We start from the raw sequence: 18523 nt of genomic DNA, 5'->3' as shown, positions 1-18523 counted from the left end.
CAATTGTTAGAATGCTGTAATTAAACTCCCGGCAAACACAAATTTTGGGTGGGTGGATGATGTTATTTTCTTTCTTTTGTTCATCTCACCTCTTCATATCATGGTAGTTTGTATCATAGTATTTTACCCACAAGTGTGGGCTTACCTCCGCCTGTACCGCTGTTTAAGAGTTTGTTGCAGAAATGTTTGTGAATATCTCCCCATACATCTGAATAGGGTTGTTTTGGCTGCATGTGCATGGATTATTGCAAATACCCTCAGAACTATGTAACAGCGTCAGAAAATTCTGCATCAAACCTGCCACTTGTGCAATTATCTTAGGGTAGTAATAATAATAGCCAATGTAGCAGGGCTCGGGGTTACAGTAATTCAGCAGAACTGAGCTATTCTTGCTTATAGATGCCTGTATCTTAAAGTGTCACTGTGTCATGATGATGGCACTTTAATGGCTTTGCCACTAGTACTTGGAAAAGGCCCGTAGTACTTGGAAATTTGACTACAAATGACCTTACCTGGTGTCAAAAGTGCTCTGCCACACACATCACCTACAGCATAAATTCCTTTCCGGCTGGTGTTCTGGAACTCATCTACCACAATATGGCCCTTCTCATCTAACTCAAGACCCTAAAAGAGGTTAAGGTGTTGACAAAGATTTGTACAAAAAATATTAGTAAAAAGGAATCAGCCCTTTTATACAAATTGCTAAATCATTGTAAAATTAATAATATTAATACTAATCAGGTAACAACAAAGTAATATATGACAAAATACTATAAATGCCAAACTAATATAAAGAAATGATGTTCATCATTTCCATATGCAGTCTTAAAAATGTAATACCGGTATATACAGTGTCTTGCAAAAGTATTCACCCCCCTTGACTTTTTTTTGTGTTTTGTTACTTTACAGCTTTAAATTCAATCTTTTGTTAATCTGAATATTATGTGATGCATCAGAACACAATAGTCTAAGTTGGTGAAGTGAAATAAGAAAAATATATAAATAAAACTATTGTTTAGAAATAGAAAACAGAAAATTGGCATGTGTGTATGTATTCACCCCCTTTGTTAGGAAGCCCATAAAAAGCTCTGGTGCAACCAATTACCTTCAGAAGTCACATAATTAGTGAAATGATGTCCACCTGTGTGCAATCTAAGTGTCACATGATCTGTCATTACATATAACACCTTTTTAAAAGGCCCCAGAGGCTGCAACACCTAAGCAAGAGGCATCACTAACCAAACACTGCCATGAAGACCAAGGAACTCTCCAAACAAGTAAGGGACAATGTTGTTGAGAAGTACAAGTCAGGGTTAGGTTATAAAAAAAATATCCAAATCTTTGATGACCCCCAGGAGCACCATCAAATTTATTATAACCAAATAGAAAGAACATGGCACATCAGCGAACCTGCCAAGAGACGGTCGCCCACCAAAACTCATAGACCGGGCAAGGAGGGCATTAATCAGAGAGGCAGCACAGAGACCTAAGGTAACCCTGGAGGAGCTGCAGAGTTCCACAGCAGAGACTGGAGTATCTGTACATAGGACGACAATAAGTCGTACGCTCCATAGAGTTGGGCTTTATGGCAGAGTGGCCAGAAGAAAGCCATTACTGTCAGCTAAAAACAAAAAGGCACGTTGTGAGTTTGTGAAAAGGCATGTGGGAGACTCCCAAAATGTATGGAGGAAGGTGCTCTGGTCTGATGAGACTAAAATGTAACTTTTCGGCCATCAAAGAGAACGCTATGTCTGGAGCAAACCCAACACATCACCCAAAGAACACCATCCCCACAGTGAAACATGGTGGTGGCAGCATCATGCTGTGGGGATGTTTTTCAGCAGCCGGGAATGGGAAACTGGTCAGAGTTGAGGGAAAGATGGATAGTGCTAAATACAGGGATATTCTTGAGCCAAACCTGTACCACTCTGTGCGTGATTTGAGGCTAGAACGGAGGTTCACCTTCCAGCAGGACAATGACCCCAAACACACTGCTAAAGCAACACTTGAGTGGTTTAAGGGGAAACATGTAAATGTGTGGGAATGGCCGAGTCAAAGCCCAGATCTCAATCCAATAGAAAATCTGTGGTCAGACTTAAAGATTGCTATTCACAAACGCAAACCATCCGACTTGAAGGAGCTGGAGCAGTTTTGCAAGGAGGAATGGGCAAAAATCCCAGTGGTAAGATGTGGCAAGCTCATAGAGACTTATCTAAAGAGACTTGGAGCTGTGATTGACACAAAAGGTGGCTCTACAAAGTATTGACTTTAGGGGGGTGAATAGTTATGCACATTGACTTTTTCTGTTATTTTGTCCTAATTGTTGTTTGCTTCACAATAAAAAAATAAAATAAACATCTTCAAAGTTGTGGGCATGTTCTGTAAATTAAAGGATGCAATTCCTCAAACAATCCATGTTAATTCCAGGTTGTGAGGCACCAAAACACGAAAAAAAGTCAAGTGGGGGGTGAATACTTTTGCAAAGTACTGTATTTCACATCTCTTCCCACTCTCTTCTTCACTATCCTTTGTATACAAAATATAACTTATTTATATAGTGGGAGGCATTGGGTTATATTCGCTTTTTTCTCTACAGTTCCATCTCAATTTTACCAGTTTCTCCAAGTTCAGATCCTCTGTGTTGGGGTCTCTTCCAATAGCCCACAGCAAACAGTCAACGTCTTGGATAGTTCTTACTGTTGGCTTGCGTCCTGGCACAGAGCACTGAACATTGATGTCTAGACCAGTTTTTGTCTTTTTAACGGATTTCACCTGTAGTAACACAGAACCATCAAATAAAATAGATTGTTCCAAGATTTAAAGTGTATCTGAGTTTTCAAAAAAAAGTTTGCCTAATGGCTGTGCTTCTTTGTACAATCATAACTGTGAAGGAACAGGAGTTTTTTGGGCTTCCCTAAAGTCTTTTTTTAGACATATTATTCCGTTTCAGCTGCACAGCTAGATGCATTTCACTCAGAAGAAGGGGGCTTCTCCCTTCTGTGAAATCTGCCAGCACTGTACTGCTGTGACGTCCTTTCCCTTACTTCCCACTATGTTTGTTTTCAGCTCTGGAGCTCACAGAACAGATAAGATAGGGGGAAATCACACTTAGGGCTCATGCACACGAACGTATTTTCTTTCTGCTTCCATTCCGTTTTTTTTGCGGACCGTATGCGGAACCATTCACTTCAATGGGTCCGCAAAAACAACGGAAGGTACTCTCTTTTCATTCCGTTTCCGTATTTCTGTTCCGCAAAAAAGTAGTGCATGTCCTACTGTTGTCCGTAAATCACGGCCCATTCAAGTCAATGGGTCTGCAAAAAATATGTAACACACGGAACACATCCGTATGTGATCTGTATTTTGCGGATCCATACTGTAGAAAGGCTATGCCCAGCCCATATTGCTCGTGTGTTTGGTGATTAATAAGTTACTGTTTCCATTTCCGATCCGCAAAAAATGGATCGCATAAGGAAACCATACGGATAAGTTTTGTGGAATAACGGAACGGAAGATGACTTTAATCAAAGAAAAAAAAAAAACTCAGATACGGAACAACGGATCAGTGAAAAACGGACCGCAAAACAACAACGGTCATGTGCATGAGCCCTTAAAAAAAGGCTCAGGATCTCAGCTAGCTCTGACACTTCCTCTCTGACGCATGTTATTAGGGATGGATCGTGCCTAACAACAGGCAGTGGACTGTAAATCAGGTGGAAGTGGGACCCCTAGTGGCCATGACTTTACAGCTTTTTTTTCAGATGGATGCAGGCTGATTTTTTAACAGTAATTTAGAAATTTGCTATTTACACCATTCTCTATTAAATGAAATGAGATTGTGTGAAAGCACAGTGACTCGTTACACCCATCCACAGAATACGTGAGAAGTGATCCGTGGTCTGACCTCTGGGAATGAATGGAGCAGTCAAGCATGCGTGGTGCTGCTCCATTTATCTCTATGGAACTGCCAGAGATTGCTGAGCTCTTTATTAGGCTTCTCTTCAGCAGTCCCATAGAGCTAATCCTTGCTGCTGTTCCATTCATACGGGGAGACAAATGCAGCGGGTGCCCACCGATCAGACTCCTATCCTCTACAACCCCTTTAATCACTAGAGTTTGATTACAGGGGTAAAGGTGTTTTCTGGGATCCATCAGGTCGTGCAAAGCTACCTTAATTACACAGTACATAATTGTAGGAGAATCTGGATTGGCCTCCCGGCAACTCGATCACATCATGCTCCTCTTCTGAAAATCCATCTTCTGCCAACCTTATGATGATGTTTACCAGGTTTCCAGCCTGGGATATGGAAGGGACGTCACTTCCACTGTGGACTGGGCCAGAACTATCTCCCTGGCGCATGCACACACTCCTAAATCCACCCTATCTACGCATGGGCGAGGGAGGCAATTAGTTCTGGCCCCGTCTACTTTTTGTCCATAAACAGCTCACTTTCTTCCACTGGTTGTGTCTGGTATTGCAGCTTAGCTCCAATCATTTGAATGGCACAGAGCTGCAATACTGTTTCAGGAAAAAAGGTCCTACATAAGGCAGGTCATACGGTGGAATGAAGTCTTTGTAAATTACCTGGGCATATTTCCAGATATCAACGCCTGCATTTTCAAGCTCTTCAGTGCAGTTTGCACTAATCATGGAATCAAATGTACGCAGCACCTGCAGTGATACACAGATTACAAATGGCAGAACGTAACATCTACACATGAGCCTCTCCAAGATTTCATTTGTGGTCTCGTTTTGGAAAGGTTTACAGAATCTGAATTTAAGAGGATATGCCTTATGAATACAAAACTGTAACAGTCGAAGTCCTGTAAACATGCACAGTCATGTAGTAATATAGGAGCAGGGGATGAGTAGAAAATACAGAATATTTTTACCTGATCTTGACGAATTAACAATGCGGATTTTGATCCCAAAGCTGATAGAATCCCAGCTATCTCAACTGCAATGTAACCAGCACCAACAATGACACTCCGCCTGGAAAAGGAACACCACTGCAGTCACTTGTATTACTTGTATCAAGGGCAATCTACAAACTACTGACAAGAGAAATGGTGACACCTAGTCACTGATTTATTTATACATTTCTAAGAGGAATAACAGAGGAATGGAACAAAGCAGAGTTGGTATGTTATGGGGTATACAGGTATTTACTAAGGTTGACATGTCAGGAGAGGTGACAGGGCCTCCTTAAGCACAACTGTTTGCAAGGCCAAAGGACTGATTTTGCTGCCTGTGGTCACTGGTGAACAGTGATGGTCAGTTCGTAGTGTTCGCCAGCCAACACATGCTGGCTGCCATCTTTAGTAAGGTAGACTCACCCGTCCGGCGATGCCCAGGTAAGCTCTTACCGGTGCCTGTGCCAGGAGCTGGTCTGAAATCAAATGCAGTCACCGGAAGCAGGCAGTTCCGAGAACAGCCCGATGAAGGCCCCCGGCGGCTGTTCTCGGAACTGCCTGCATTTGATTTCAGACCGGCTCCCGACACAGGCACCGGTAAGGGCTTACCTGTGCATCGCCGGACGGGTGAGTCTACCTTACTAAAGATGGCAGCCCGCATGTGTTCACTGGCAAACACTGCAAAATGACCATCACTGCTGGTGAATTTCTTTCCCTGACTAATCAAACTAATGATTTGTAATAAAATGGGTTCAGTCAAGAAAATAAATTAAAGTGAGTCTACTGGAAGAATACTGTGGGAGATTTATCAAACTGGTGCTTTGGAAAATGAAAAGTGGAATCTGATTGGTTGCTGTGGGCACCTAAGCCAGTTCTACTTTACACCAGTTTGATAAATCTCCCCCATTGTTGCTAAACTCCTCCCAAAGCTTGGTAGGCACAAATATCTTTGTGACTGATCATCGCTTTTTATGGAAGAGAAAAAGAACTCTAATTCTGTATACAAAGTAGTTGGCAAGTGTCCCGGGGTGGTCCTAATAGCACTATGCCATTACTGACAGCCTCAACCATTTGCCACATCAGTGACATCACTGGTATCCACGTGCATCATTTGTGCCCGGGCCTGCCTGGCACTTGCCAATTTCTTCTCTACAATAAAATAATGATCAACCACCATAATGGTGTGTGTGCACATGTTTGTAAGTACCAGGGCAGCACGGTGGCTCTGTGTTTAGAACTGGTGCCTTGCAGCGCTGGGGTCCTAGGTTCAAATCCGCATGGAGTTTGTATGTTCTCCCCGTGTTTGCGTGGGTTTCCTCCGGGTACTCCGGTTTCCTCCCACACTCCAAAGACATACTGATAGGGAACTTAAATTGTGAGCCCCATTGGGGACAGCCTGATGCTAATGTCTGTAAAGCGCTGCGGAATATAGTAGTGCTATATAAGTGAGTATAATAAATAAAGTATGGTACCCTCACTAGGCATAAATGTTCTGACAGCCTCCCTTTAACTGGTGACAAATACTGTTACATCTATGACTGCCCAAAGTAAGCAGTAAAGATCTCAGGGTTTTGGACTACTGTGAATTAGAAGGGATTGTCTAGCCTGTAAAATGTTTTAGAGAATTATCAGAATGGCAAAAAAAAATAATTAAATAAAAAAAAATACTCAACTGACAGATTCCCTGCCAATCCTGTTCCACTGCTTTCCAGGTTCCCTCTCCAGTCACTAGGTCCTTCTCAACAATGGAAATATAACTGCTCACCTAATAAATGAATGCAGTGGTGGCCCACCTCAGCCAGTCAAACAGTCTCATTACCATGGTCGAGAGGAAGTAGAGACAGGTAAATGTCAGAAGAGGAACAGTGGGGGATCAGATTTTTTTGATTTTAAGCTTCTCGGATCATTTAAAAAAAATATTACAGCCCCTTTCACTTAAAGGATAAATTAGAGTTCTATGTGGAATTAAGCTTCATATGGTTTCTGATATAATGGCAGCTGATGTTTGAGCTCTCTCACAATGAGGCCTCCTGCACGTGACCGTATTTGTTTTGCAGTCCGCAGATCACGGATCTGCAAAATACAGATACGGTCCGTGTGCATTCCACAATTTACGGATATGGTCTGTGCCCTACTCTTTTCTATCCTGCAGAGTTCTGCAACAAAACGTATCTTTTTTTTTTTTTTTCACGATGGAACCCAGTGGTGATGGACACCAGTCAATGGCATCAGTCTGAGGCATCCATTCAATGTGTATATGTTAAACGTGCTGTGAACCCAGCCTAAGATCACCATGTGCTGTCTGGCTAAAAGCTGCCATATCATTGGTGTCCATATGTCATTAATGGCCTCCACCGTAAATCATAATGTATACCTGGGCAACTCTTCAAGCTCAAAAAATCCATCACTTGTGATTCCCAAACTGGCTCCTTAAAAAGAAAAGAAAAATCTGTGATTTCACATACGACAGACATGGATTGTGAACTGAAAACAGTGCAACTCAACTAACACATAGAAGGAGCATCTGACTATAGTATAACTTCACTGTTCCTGGAAAACCACAAGGAGATACTAAGCAACACAATGAGATGCTTCACTGACACAGGATACACCTATGAATACATACAAATGTGAATCCTGCAAATATGGATGACACATGGCAAGCGGGAATGAGCAAATGAACAAACTACATTTAAAAAGTGCAGGTCACCCAGATGCATTAGGGGCAAATTCATGGGGAGAATATACAAATTCTATTTAGATGTTGCCTTTGGTTGGACTCAAAATACTGTGTGGTTTGGGAAAACGAGGAACTGTGCCTGAAACAGATCTCCCTCCAAGGTAGCACCAGCTTACCAACCATCATAGTTCCACATTTTACACTTTATAGATAAAAAGATACTTTAGCTGTTATACATCAATATTAAACATAGAACGCAATGATTAAAGAAAGGCTGTGTCTACAGCTCCTGTGCAGACATGGGTGTCTCCATGGTTATGGTCTACACACTACTCTGTGCCATGTGACACTTCTATCTGCTCTTGGGGGACAGGAGTAACACATGATACAGGATTTGACTGTGCGTGTTTTTTTTTTAAGCATATAAACATGGAGACCTATAGGTCTGCACAGCTGTAACACAAAACGGTAGGAATAAAACCGTAGTTTGAAAAGCGTACATCCCTCAAAAGGGTTGTCTCACCTTGAACATTGGTGGCATATCGCTAGGGTAGTGTATGCCACCAATGGCAGATAGGTGCAGGTTCCAGAGGGGTCTCTAGAACAGAGCATCTAAAGTTTGGGAGAACACACCACGCATTCACGGCCACCCTCTCGCTGACCAATTTCAGCAGTTCTATAGAAGTGAATGGAGCGGTGGCCACACTTGGGCAGAGCACTCTACATTCATTTCTATGGGACTTCTCTATGAAATGTATAGAAGATGGCTGCACATGTGCAATGCTCTCTCCCAAACTTTGGGCGATCCTTTCTAGATATAAGTGTGGGTCCCAGAGGTGGGACCCGCATCTGTCTGACACTGGTGGCATATCCTGGAGTTATGCCACCAATGTTCATGGTGAGACAACCCCTTTAATATGCAGCTGCTTACCTGGAACCTCTGTGTCTGATGGCATGGTGGGTTTACCCCCTGTAGCAATTAGAATGTGTGGGGCGGTATATTTTTGACCATTCACTTCCAGTGTCGGTTCGGGGTCAGATGTAAAGGTTGCATGACCTCTGATAATTTCTATTTGTGCCTATGTTAAACAGAAGGAAAATGAAGTATTTGGTCCCGTGCAGAACATTTTTTTTTCCTATGCTGGGCAATAACATTTGTTACACTGTCATTACATGTCACTCTATAATCAAATGTTGCCCAGGTGAATATATACAATCAGCTCTATCTATATGTTACAAGTCTATTTTCATTGACAAGAATCACATTTATCTGTATTACCATTTGTGAAGCCCATCAGTAGATGTTGGTTTTCCGTCACAGACGGACGGTGATATCTCTAGGCCGCTAAATGGCTAAAAACATATGAGCACATTGATCAGTGTTTCTTGGAACATCTCATTCCTACACCATTAACGTTATTATGGGGATGGTTCTCCATGTCCTCCACTGTTTTAGGAAGATCAGCTAGCAGATGTTTGAATACGGTTGTGAGAATCTGGATCCACTGAACCCAAACAGCATAAGTGCTTTTTCAGTGTTTTGCGGGCCGTTTTTAACGGATCCATTTTTCAGTTTTTTGTTTCAGTAGTGTTTCCGGTTCCATTCCGTTTTTTCCGTTTGGCATATACAGTATACTGTAATTACATAGAAAAAATTGGGCTGGGCATAACATTTTCAATAGATGGTTCCGCAAAAACGAAACGGATACGGAAGACATACAGAATACATTCCGTATGTGTTCAGTTTTTTTTGCAGACCTATTGACTTGAATGGAGCCACGGAACGTGATTTGCGGGCAATAATAGGACATGTTCTATCTTTGAACGGAACGGAAATACGGAAACGGAATGCATACGGAGTACAGTTTTTTTTTTGCGGAACCATTGAAATTAATGGTTCCGTATACGGAACGCAAAAAACATTCGTGTGAACGAGCCCTTAGCAAGATGGCCAATAATTCCTGCCTTAAGATCCCCACACATATTAGCATATTGCCGGCCAAACCCACCGAGAATGGCGGGTTCAGCCGACAGATTAAGGTGTCTGGGGAGCTCCTGATTTCCCATGACAGATGATGTCGGGGGACGAAAGGATCGGGCGAAGTTAGTATTTTCACCTGGTCCTTTTGTTATCCTGGGAGATAAGCCGCCACCAGAAGTGTTCTCTCCTTTAAATACTACACGTTTGGCTGTACGTGTATGGGAAAGTTAGGAGGTAGTCAAGAGAGGTAGCTGTTGGCCGGACAATCATTCAGCCGACAGCTATTAAATATCTATGGCAGCCTTAACACCCAACTTTGCACTGCGGTCAGTGAATACGTATGGCGAATGTGCACAAAAAGCTCCCAGCATGGACGCCACATGTAGCAATAGGCCCTCATTCACCCTGTGCTTTCCTATACAGTTGGCCACCTAAAACAAAATGTATACTGTTATACATAGTACCAATGTATAGCCAAAATGCTATGTAATTTGTCAGGCTGACAAATGGTGATGTGACTTATCACTCCAGGTAATGCGTTTCCATTGTTCCAGGGTCCAATGCTCCAGCACTTGGCTTTGTGCATAGGACGATTAGACTAAAGTGAAGTAAAGTTATTGGGCCTCCAAATTCATTGAGCTCAGAATCAGTTTTACATGCTATAGCAATGGATGATTATCCTATTTAATGAGCTGGTTGTGATAACAGCAGCACTTACTATTGGCGAGAGCGGAAATGTGAGAATATGATTTAAAATGCAGAATTTCATTGCAATGCGGTAGTCAAAGTCGCTGAATGCTTCACTGTGGCCTATGCAACTGCTAATATGTAAGAATGGAGACTTCTGCCTGTACGCATCATTTTATGTTGTTGTTAGCAATTTGGGTGGCTGAAAGTGCTGTATCCCCTTGGAAGGAGTGGCAAATAGTATTCTCTATATAGTGTATAGAAAGCAACAGGATTGTCCAACATTAAATTAAAGGGGTTGTCCCATGAAAAATATGCTATCGTTTTCAAACCAGCACTTGAATATGAATACTTTTGTAATTGCATGTAATTAAAAATGTATTATAGCCACTGAGTTATTCAATAAAATGTATCTGTATAGCTCCACCTGCCGTTTGCTCTTTTTCTTAGTCCTGCTCACTGAGATGGCCGCACATGCTCAGTTTCATCCTTCAACTGCCTCCTGAGCTGTGATAGGGAGAGCATGGACACGCCCCCTGAGCTGTGGCACAAAAGACACTCCCCTTGAGCTTTCAGCTTGATATAAATCCAGCAGAGCAATGAATGGGGAGATCTCTGGATCCATGTGAGGTACAGGGCTGGTTCTAGCTTTGTTAGAAAGAGATTGTCATGTACTATATGAGGTCTGATTTTCATTTTTTACATTAGTCATGGGATAACTCCTTTAATTTAAAGGGCATCTGTCAGCAGATTTGTACCTATGAAACTGGCTGACAGGTCAATAAAAATGATAATTTAATATATGTAAATGAGCCTCTAGGAGCAACAGGGGAGTTGTCATCAAAACTAGAGGCTCTGCTCTCTCTGCAACTGCCGCACCCTTTACACTTTTATAGACAGGGCCAGACAGCTGTTTATCATACAGACAAAAGAAATGTATTGTTGTAATCGGCATGATGAGCCCTACCAACCAGACAGAGCCTCTTTAAAGGAGAAATCGAGTCTTTGGATATTTCATGGATACATGTGAGAACATCATATTGATGCAATGTTTTTGCACAAAATATAATTCCAGTACAAACAGTTGGATTTCAACATGTCTGATTGTTTTGTTCTTCGTCTGGGAGCAGTTTTCTCATGCACGCTCGACCGAGCCTAGCATACATGTGAAAGGAGCGGTCAGGAGAGATAGCTGTCAGCTGTCTTATGGGTATGGCCAGCCTTAAAGGGCTTTCTGGGATTACTACAGTTTTTAACAGATATGCTCATGTGGTTGCTCATTTCATACACATCTGCTTTTTGTTTTTCCATTTGGACTCTCCTGACCTGTTTTCACCATGTAAACAAATCATTTGTTTTTCACATCCTGTATGTAGCACTTCCTGTTGCTGTATCCAACCAAACCCATGATGCACTTCTCTCTGCCACAGCTCCAGTACCGCCCCTAACAACACCCAGCTAGTTTATAGCTCCTCATCACAGGATATAAAGGGAGAGTTGCATGGACATAGTAATGGTGGCCACTGCCCAGAACAGAAGATAGGAGCAATAAAGGTAAAAGAAAGATATGGCTATGTTACAGCTACCTTCTGAAATTATTATTTTAACCCCTTCAGGACCCTGACATTTTTCACCTTAAGGACCAGACAATTTTTGGCAAATCTGACATGTGTCAATTTATGTGGTGATAACTTTAAAACGCTTTTACTTATCCAAGCCATTCTGAGACAGTTTTCTCGTCGCATATTGTACTTCATGACAATGGTAAATTTGAGTCAAAATATTTAATTTTTATTTATAAAAAAATACCAAATTTACCAAACATTTGGAAACATTCGCAATTTTCAATATTTCAATTTCTCTGCTCTTAAAACAGATAGCGATACCTCCTAAAATAGTTATTACTCTACATTTTCCATATGTCTACTTCATGTTTGGATCATTTTGTAAATGACATTTTCTTTTATTGGAGTTTTAGAAGGCTTAGAAGCAAATCTTAAACTTTTTAAGAACATTTCCAAAACTCAATTTTTAAGGACCAGTTCAGGTCTGAAGTCACTTTGTGGGGCTTACATAATAGAAACCACCCATAAATGGCCCCATTTTAGAAACTACACCCCTCAAGGTATTCAAAACTGATTTTTACAAACTTTGTTATCCCTTTAGGTGTTTCACAAGAATTAAAAGGAAAATGTAGATGAAATTTCAGAATTTCACTTTTTTGGCAGATTTTCCATTTGAATTCATTTTTTCCGCTAACAAAGCAAGGGTTAACAGCCAAACAAAACTCAATATTTATTGCCCTGATTCTATAGTTTACAGAAACATCCCATGTAAACTGCTGTACGGGCACACGGCAAGGTGAAGAAGGAAAGGAACGCCATATGGTTTTTGGAAGGCAGATTTCACTGGGATAATTTTAAGTTGCCATGTCACATTTGAAGACCCCATAAGGTGGCAGTTTTGTTGGAACTATTTTACGGTACATCTGATTTTTGGTTGCTCTATATTACACTTTTTGTGAGGCAAGGTAACAAAAAAATAGCTTTTTTGACACGGTTTTTATATTTTTTTTTTTACAGTGTTTACCTGAGGGGTTAGGTCATGTGATATTGTTATACAGCAGGTTGTTACGGATGCGGCAATACCTAATATGTATACTTTTTTTTATTTATTTAAGTTTTACACAATAAATGCATTTCTGAAACAAAAAAAAGAAATCATGTTTTAGTGTCTCCGTATTCTGAAAGCCATATTTTTTTTTTTTTTTGCGGCGATTGTCTTAAGTAAGGTCTAAATTTTTGTGGGATGAGATGACAGTTTGATTGGTAAGATTTTGGGGTGTGTATGACTTTTTATCGCTTGGTGTTAAACTTTTTGTGATGTAAGGTGACAGTTTTTATTTTTTATACGGTGTTCATCTGAGGGGTTAGGTCATGTGATATTTTTATACAGCAGGTTACGAACGCGGCAATAGCTAATATGTCAACTTTTTTATTTATTTATTTATTTAAGTTTTACACAATAACAGCATTTTTGAAACAAAAAAAAAATCATGTTTTAGTGTCTCCATATTCTGAGAGCCATATTTTTTATTTTTTTTTGCCAAATTGTTTTATGTAGGGTCTAATTTTTTTGGGGATGAGATGATGGTTTAATGGATACTATTTTGGGGGGCATACGCCTTTTTGATTGCTTGGTGTTGCACTTTTTGTGATGTAAGGTAAAAAAATTATTGTTTTAGCACAGTTTTTATTTTATTTTTTCTACGGCGTTCAGGTGAGGGGGTGGATCATGTGATATTTTTGTAGAGCCGGTCATTACAGACGCAGAAATACTCAATATGTCTGGTTTTATTTTTTTTTTACAATTTTATTTTGGGATTTTTTTTTTTTTTTTTTACTTGAAACTATTTATTTTTTTATTATGAAAAACACTTTTTTTACTTTTTATTTTTGTCCCACTCTGGGACTTCAACTTCTGGGGTCTGATCCCCTCTGCAATGCATTACAATACAACCTGTATTGTAATATATTGACTGTCAGCTTTAATTCTGGGAGCCTTCCTGTGAGACAAAGCCTAAGGGGCTGGATCTCATAGGCTTCCGTAGAAGGCAAGCTCCGATGCCTATGGAAGGCATCGGGCTTGACTTCATTGCCATGGCGCTGCAGTGGCGGGGACCCGATGGGGAAGCGGAGGGCACCCGTACCCTCTGCGAAGCCTCTGCATGCCGCGGTCAGGTTTGACTGCGGCATACAAGAGGTTAACACGCCGGCATCAGTGTTTTCACCAATGCCGGCGTATGCAGCAGGTTCCCGGCTGTCAGTGACTGCCGTGTCCGTGTCGCTGATCGGGCGGGCGCAGCTCCTGCACCCGCCCGATCAGCCCGCCGTACATGTACGGCGCTGGTCCTTAAGACACGTCCACCAGCGCCGTACGTGTATGGCGAGGGTCCTTAAGGGGTTAAAGGATGTTTACTGGAGATTCCCATTAAAGGGGTATTCCAGGATTTTAATATTGATTACCTATTCTCAGGATAGGCCATGAATCTGAGATTGGCAGGGATCTGACACCCCGCCGATCAGTTTTTTCAGAAGTCATTGCTGGACCTATACAGCAGTGGACGGAGCTGGTAACCGCAATGCTGCTCTCACTGCAGTGAATGGATGCAACAATGCAGTTACAAGCTCCATCCACTGCGAAATGGATGGAGCTACTGTGAAACAGCTGATCGGCAGGGTTCCAGAAATATCCTGGAGTACCCCTTTAAGCCCACAAAAATGAATCTTCACTTTAACTCCATTGGTATTGACATGATGACAGGCCTACACACTGAACTGTTATAACATGTAATACAAATACCTTATTGAGGTTGTTTTGATAGATGTCATTGAGGCGACTCACGTATGCATCTCTTTTGTCTTTTATAATTCTGGGAGGAGCAGAAAACATCATTGGTTTATATTAGATACGTTTTTAACCAAAGTCCTGCAAATGTATGATGAAAATGAAAAGTAGAATAAAAAGGAAAATCTTTTCGTAAGCAGAAAGACTGGGCAATGCTGGCAAGTCATGCTCCTGTGAAATAGGTATTGCCACTAAGCTTTGGAAGTGCTGGTGGCAAATACCGATGATGTGTCTCCTACACTTATGCAACCCAGCAATGGAATCAGGAATATGGGTTAAAGCCGTGGTCCAGCAGATCAATTATTTTTATGAAAGGCTGAAAATGGTCTCTACTTCATGATCTCACTCCAGATACAGGTGTAAATATGGTTCAGGAACTGAACACCAGAACAAGGAGGCACAATCTGAAATGAGTTTGAAGGAACATTAGAAGCAATGTCAGAATTATTATTTTACTGAAAGAGTAGTAGATGTTTGGAAAGTCTATAATAAGTGAATATATACATGACTGGGATAAACATGTATCTTTTCTATTATAAAAAGGAAATATTACAGTCGTGGCCAAAAGTTTTGAGAATGACACAAATATTAGTTTTCACAAAGTTTGCTGCTAAACTGCTTTTAGATCTTTGTTTCAGTTGTTTCTGTGATGTAGTGAAATATAATTACACGCACTTCATACGTTTCAAAGGCTTTTATCGACAATTACATGACATTTATGCAAAGAGTCAGTATTTGCAGTGTTGGCCCTTCTTTTTCAGGACCTCTGCAATTCTACTCGGCATGCTCTCAATCAACTTCTGGGCCAATTCCTGACTGATAACAATCCATTCTTTCATAATCACTTCTTGGAGTTTGTCAGAATTAGTGGGTTTTTGTTTTTCCACCGGCCTCTTGAGGATTGACCACAAGTTCTCAATGGGATTAAGATCTGGGGAGTTTCCAGGCCATGGACCCAAAATTTCAACGTTTTGGTCCCCGAGCCACTTAGTTATCACTTTTGCCTTATGGCACGGTGCTCCATCGTTCTGGAAAATGCATTGTTCTACACCAAACTGTTGTTGGATTGTTGGAAGAAGTTGCTGTTGGAGGGTGCTTTGGTACCATTCTTTATTCATGGCTGTGTTTTTGGGCAAAATTGTGAGTGAGCCCACTCCCTTGGATGAGAAGCAACCCCACACATGAATGGTCTCAGGATGCTTTACTGTTGGCATGACACAGGACTGATGGTAGCGCTCACCTTTTCTTCTCCGGACAAGCCTTTTTCCAGATGCCCCAAACAATCGGAAAGAGGCTTCATCGGAGAATATGACTTTGCCCCAGTCCTCAGCAGTCCATTCACCATACTTTCTGCAGAAGATCAATCTGTCCCTGATGTTTTTTTTGGAGAGAAGTGGCTTCATTGCTGCCCTTCTTGACACCAGGCCATCTTCCAAAAGTCTTTGCCTCACTGTGCGTGCAGATGCGCTCACACCTGCCTGCTGCCATTTCTGAGCAAGCTCTGCACTGGTGGCACTCCGATCCCGCAGCTGAATCCTCTTTAGGAGACGATCCTGGCACTTGCTGGACTTTCTTAGACGCCCTGAAGCCTTCTTAACAAGAATTGAACCTCTTTCCTTGAAGTTCTTGAGGATCCTATAAATTGTTGATTGAGGTGCAATCTTAGTAGCCACAATATCCTAGCCTGTGAAGCCATTTTTATGCAACGCAATGATGGCTGCACGCGTTTCTTTGCAGGTCACCATGGTTAACAATGGAAGAACAATGATTTCAAGCATCACCCTCCTTTTAACATGTCAAGTCTGCCATTTTAACCCAATCAGCCTGACATAATGATCTCCAGCCTTGTGCTCGTCAACATTTTTCACCTGAGTTAACAAGACGATTACTGAAATGATCTCAGCAGGTCCTTTAATGACAGCAATGAAATGCAGTGGAAAGTTTTTTTTGGGATTAAGTTAATTTTCATGGCAAAGAAGGACTGCAATTCATCTGATCACTCTTCATAACATTCTGGAGTATATGCAAATTGCTATTATAAAAACTTAAGCAGCAACTTTTCCAATATTTATGTAATTCTCAAAACTTTTGGCCACGACTGTACAAGGGCAGACTATACAGACCATGTGGTCTTTCTTGCCATCCATCTTCTAAAGGCTCAGGCAATCAATGGCTGAGGTTGGTCTTCGCTGAAAGAGAGGCTGGAAAGACTAATGGGAAATCCGCGAGGCGATCAGGAATGATAGGAGATCGATGAGACAAGTATTGCTTCCTTTATTTTGATCATTTTTTAAATCCTTTCTGAACCTTTTGTAAAAAATGTATACCCACCAGATTACCCCTTTAATGTGCATAACCCATTGGCGCACACAACATATACATTTGTCACAGGAAGGATGGAAGGGCAGTCTTACTTATTCAATGCTCACTGAAAGAGGCTTAAAAGCATCAGAGAAGTGTCAAGGACCACTCCCCAACACTCTGTCCTTCCAATAACACCTGGCTGGACTCTTTTTGGACACTGACATCCCTGTCCTCTGAACATACAAATAACTCATCTTTTGTATTTTGCCGCTGCTCTGATCACCACCCTACAGACTTGGTTGGGCCCAGATGTTCCAACACTCTGCCTATTTTTGCAAAAAAAGGACCATCCTTTTTTGAATGGACTGGGTAGGTGCTTCATTGAAAGAAGAAGACTTTTCAGAATTATCATTCAACTTTTTTCTGCTCATGTTGAAAAAAGAATATGAGAACGCTTCTGCTCTACAGTCTGGTACTTTGAGCAATCATTGGATGATGAAGACCCTCTATAATTAATTACTTAGCGTTTCCTTTTTGTATCTGCTTTTTCTCTTTATACCTCGGACTCCTGAAATGATTCCAACCATTCGTCCTGACCTCCTCCCTTCTCTCATCCCTTTTTTCTAGCCGGCAGGTGCACTGTGCCTTGTATGACTTTCTCTACATGATAAATGCCATTTGCTGAAGTGACAAAACCCCTTTAAGCAGCTAATTGACTCCCCCCAGCGGGTGAGCGGGCAGTGGGTCCCAGACCTGTTTTGCACCTTGCACCAACTGAGAAGCACGCACCAACTGAGAAGCCCCCTGGATCTCACAGGCCGGAAGCTGTATGAGTAATACACACTGTATTACTCATACAGCCAATGCATTCCAATACAGAAGTATTGGAATGCATTGTAAAGGATTAGACCCCCAAAAGTTCAAGTCCCAAAGTGGGACAAAAAAGAAAGTGAAAAAAAAAGTTGAAAAAATAAAGTTTTCCCCCAATTTTTTTTTTAAGTTTCAAGTAAAAATAAACAAAAATGTCATTTTCCCCAAATAAAGTTAAAAAAAAAATTTGGTAAAAAATAGGAGGAAAAAAAAAAAAGTATACATATTAGGTATTGCCGTGTCCGTATCGACCGGCTCTATAAACCTATCACATGACCTAACCTCTCAGATGAACACCGTAAAAAATAAAAAACTGTGCTAAATAAACTATTTTTTTGTCACCTTACATCACAAAAAGTACAACAGCAAGCGATCAAAAAGGCGTTTGCCCACCAAAATAGTACCAATCTAACCGTCACCTCTTCCCGCAAAAAAGGAGCCCCTACCTGAGACAATCGCCCAAAAAATAAAAAAACTATGGCTCAGAATATGGAGACACTAAAACATGATTTATTTATTTTTGTTTCAAAAATGATATTCTTGTGTAAAACTTAGGGTACTTTCACACTAGCGTTTTTCTTTTCCGGCGCTGAGTTCCGTCCTAGGGGCTCAAATCCGGAAAAGAACTGATCAGTTTTATCCTAATGCATTCTGAATGGAGAGTAATCCGTTCAGGATGC

The 18523-nt window shown here is 41.2% G+C and overlaps 1 protein-coding gene across 1 annotated transcript in view; it reads right to left on the bottom strand.

Moving 5' to 3' along the window:
* GSR (glutathione-disulfide reductase) overlaps positions 1 to 18523 on the bottom strand; it is a 52181-nt gene that overhangs the window by 8736 nt on the left and 24922 nt on the right. The window contains exons 4-10 of the mRNA XM_040418035.1: positions 14625 to 14694; positions 8526 to 8673; positions 7289 to 7343; positions 4894 to 4993; positions 4586 to 4672; positions 2614 to 2772; positions 513 to 624 (exon numbers count right to left, since the gene is read on the bottom strand). Coding sequence (XP_040273969.1) covers positions 513 to 624; positions 2614 to 2772; positions 4586 to 4672; positions 4894 to 4993; positions 7289 to 7343; positions 8526 to 8673; positions 14625 to 14694 — 731 coding nt within the window. The remainder of the gene's footprint in view (positions 1 to 512; positions 625 to 2613; positions 2773 to 4585; positions 4673 to 4893; positions 4994 to 7288; positions 7344 to 8525; positions 8674 to 14624; positions 14695 to 18523) is intronic.

Source organism: Bufo bufo, chromosome 2, assembly GCF_905171765.1.
Source record: "Bufo bufo chromosome 2, aBufBuf1.1, whole genome shotgun sequence".
NCBI lineage: Eukaryota > Metazoa > Chordata > Amphibia > Anura > Bufonidae > Bufo > Bufo bufo.
Note: the sequence above shows the minus strand (reverse complement) of the source record. Positions and strands in the feature narration are given on the sequence as shown.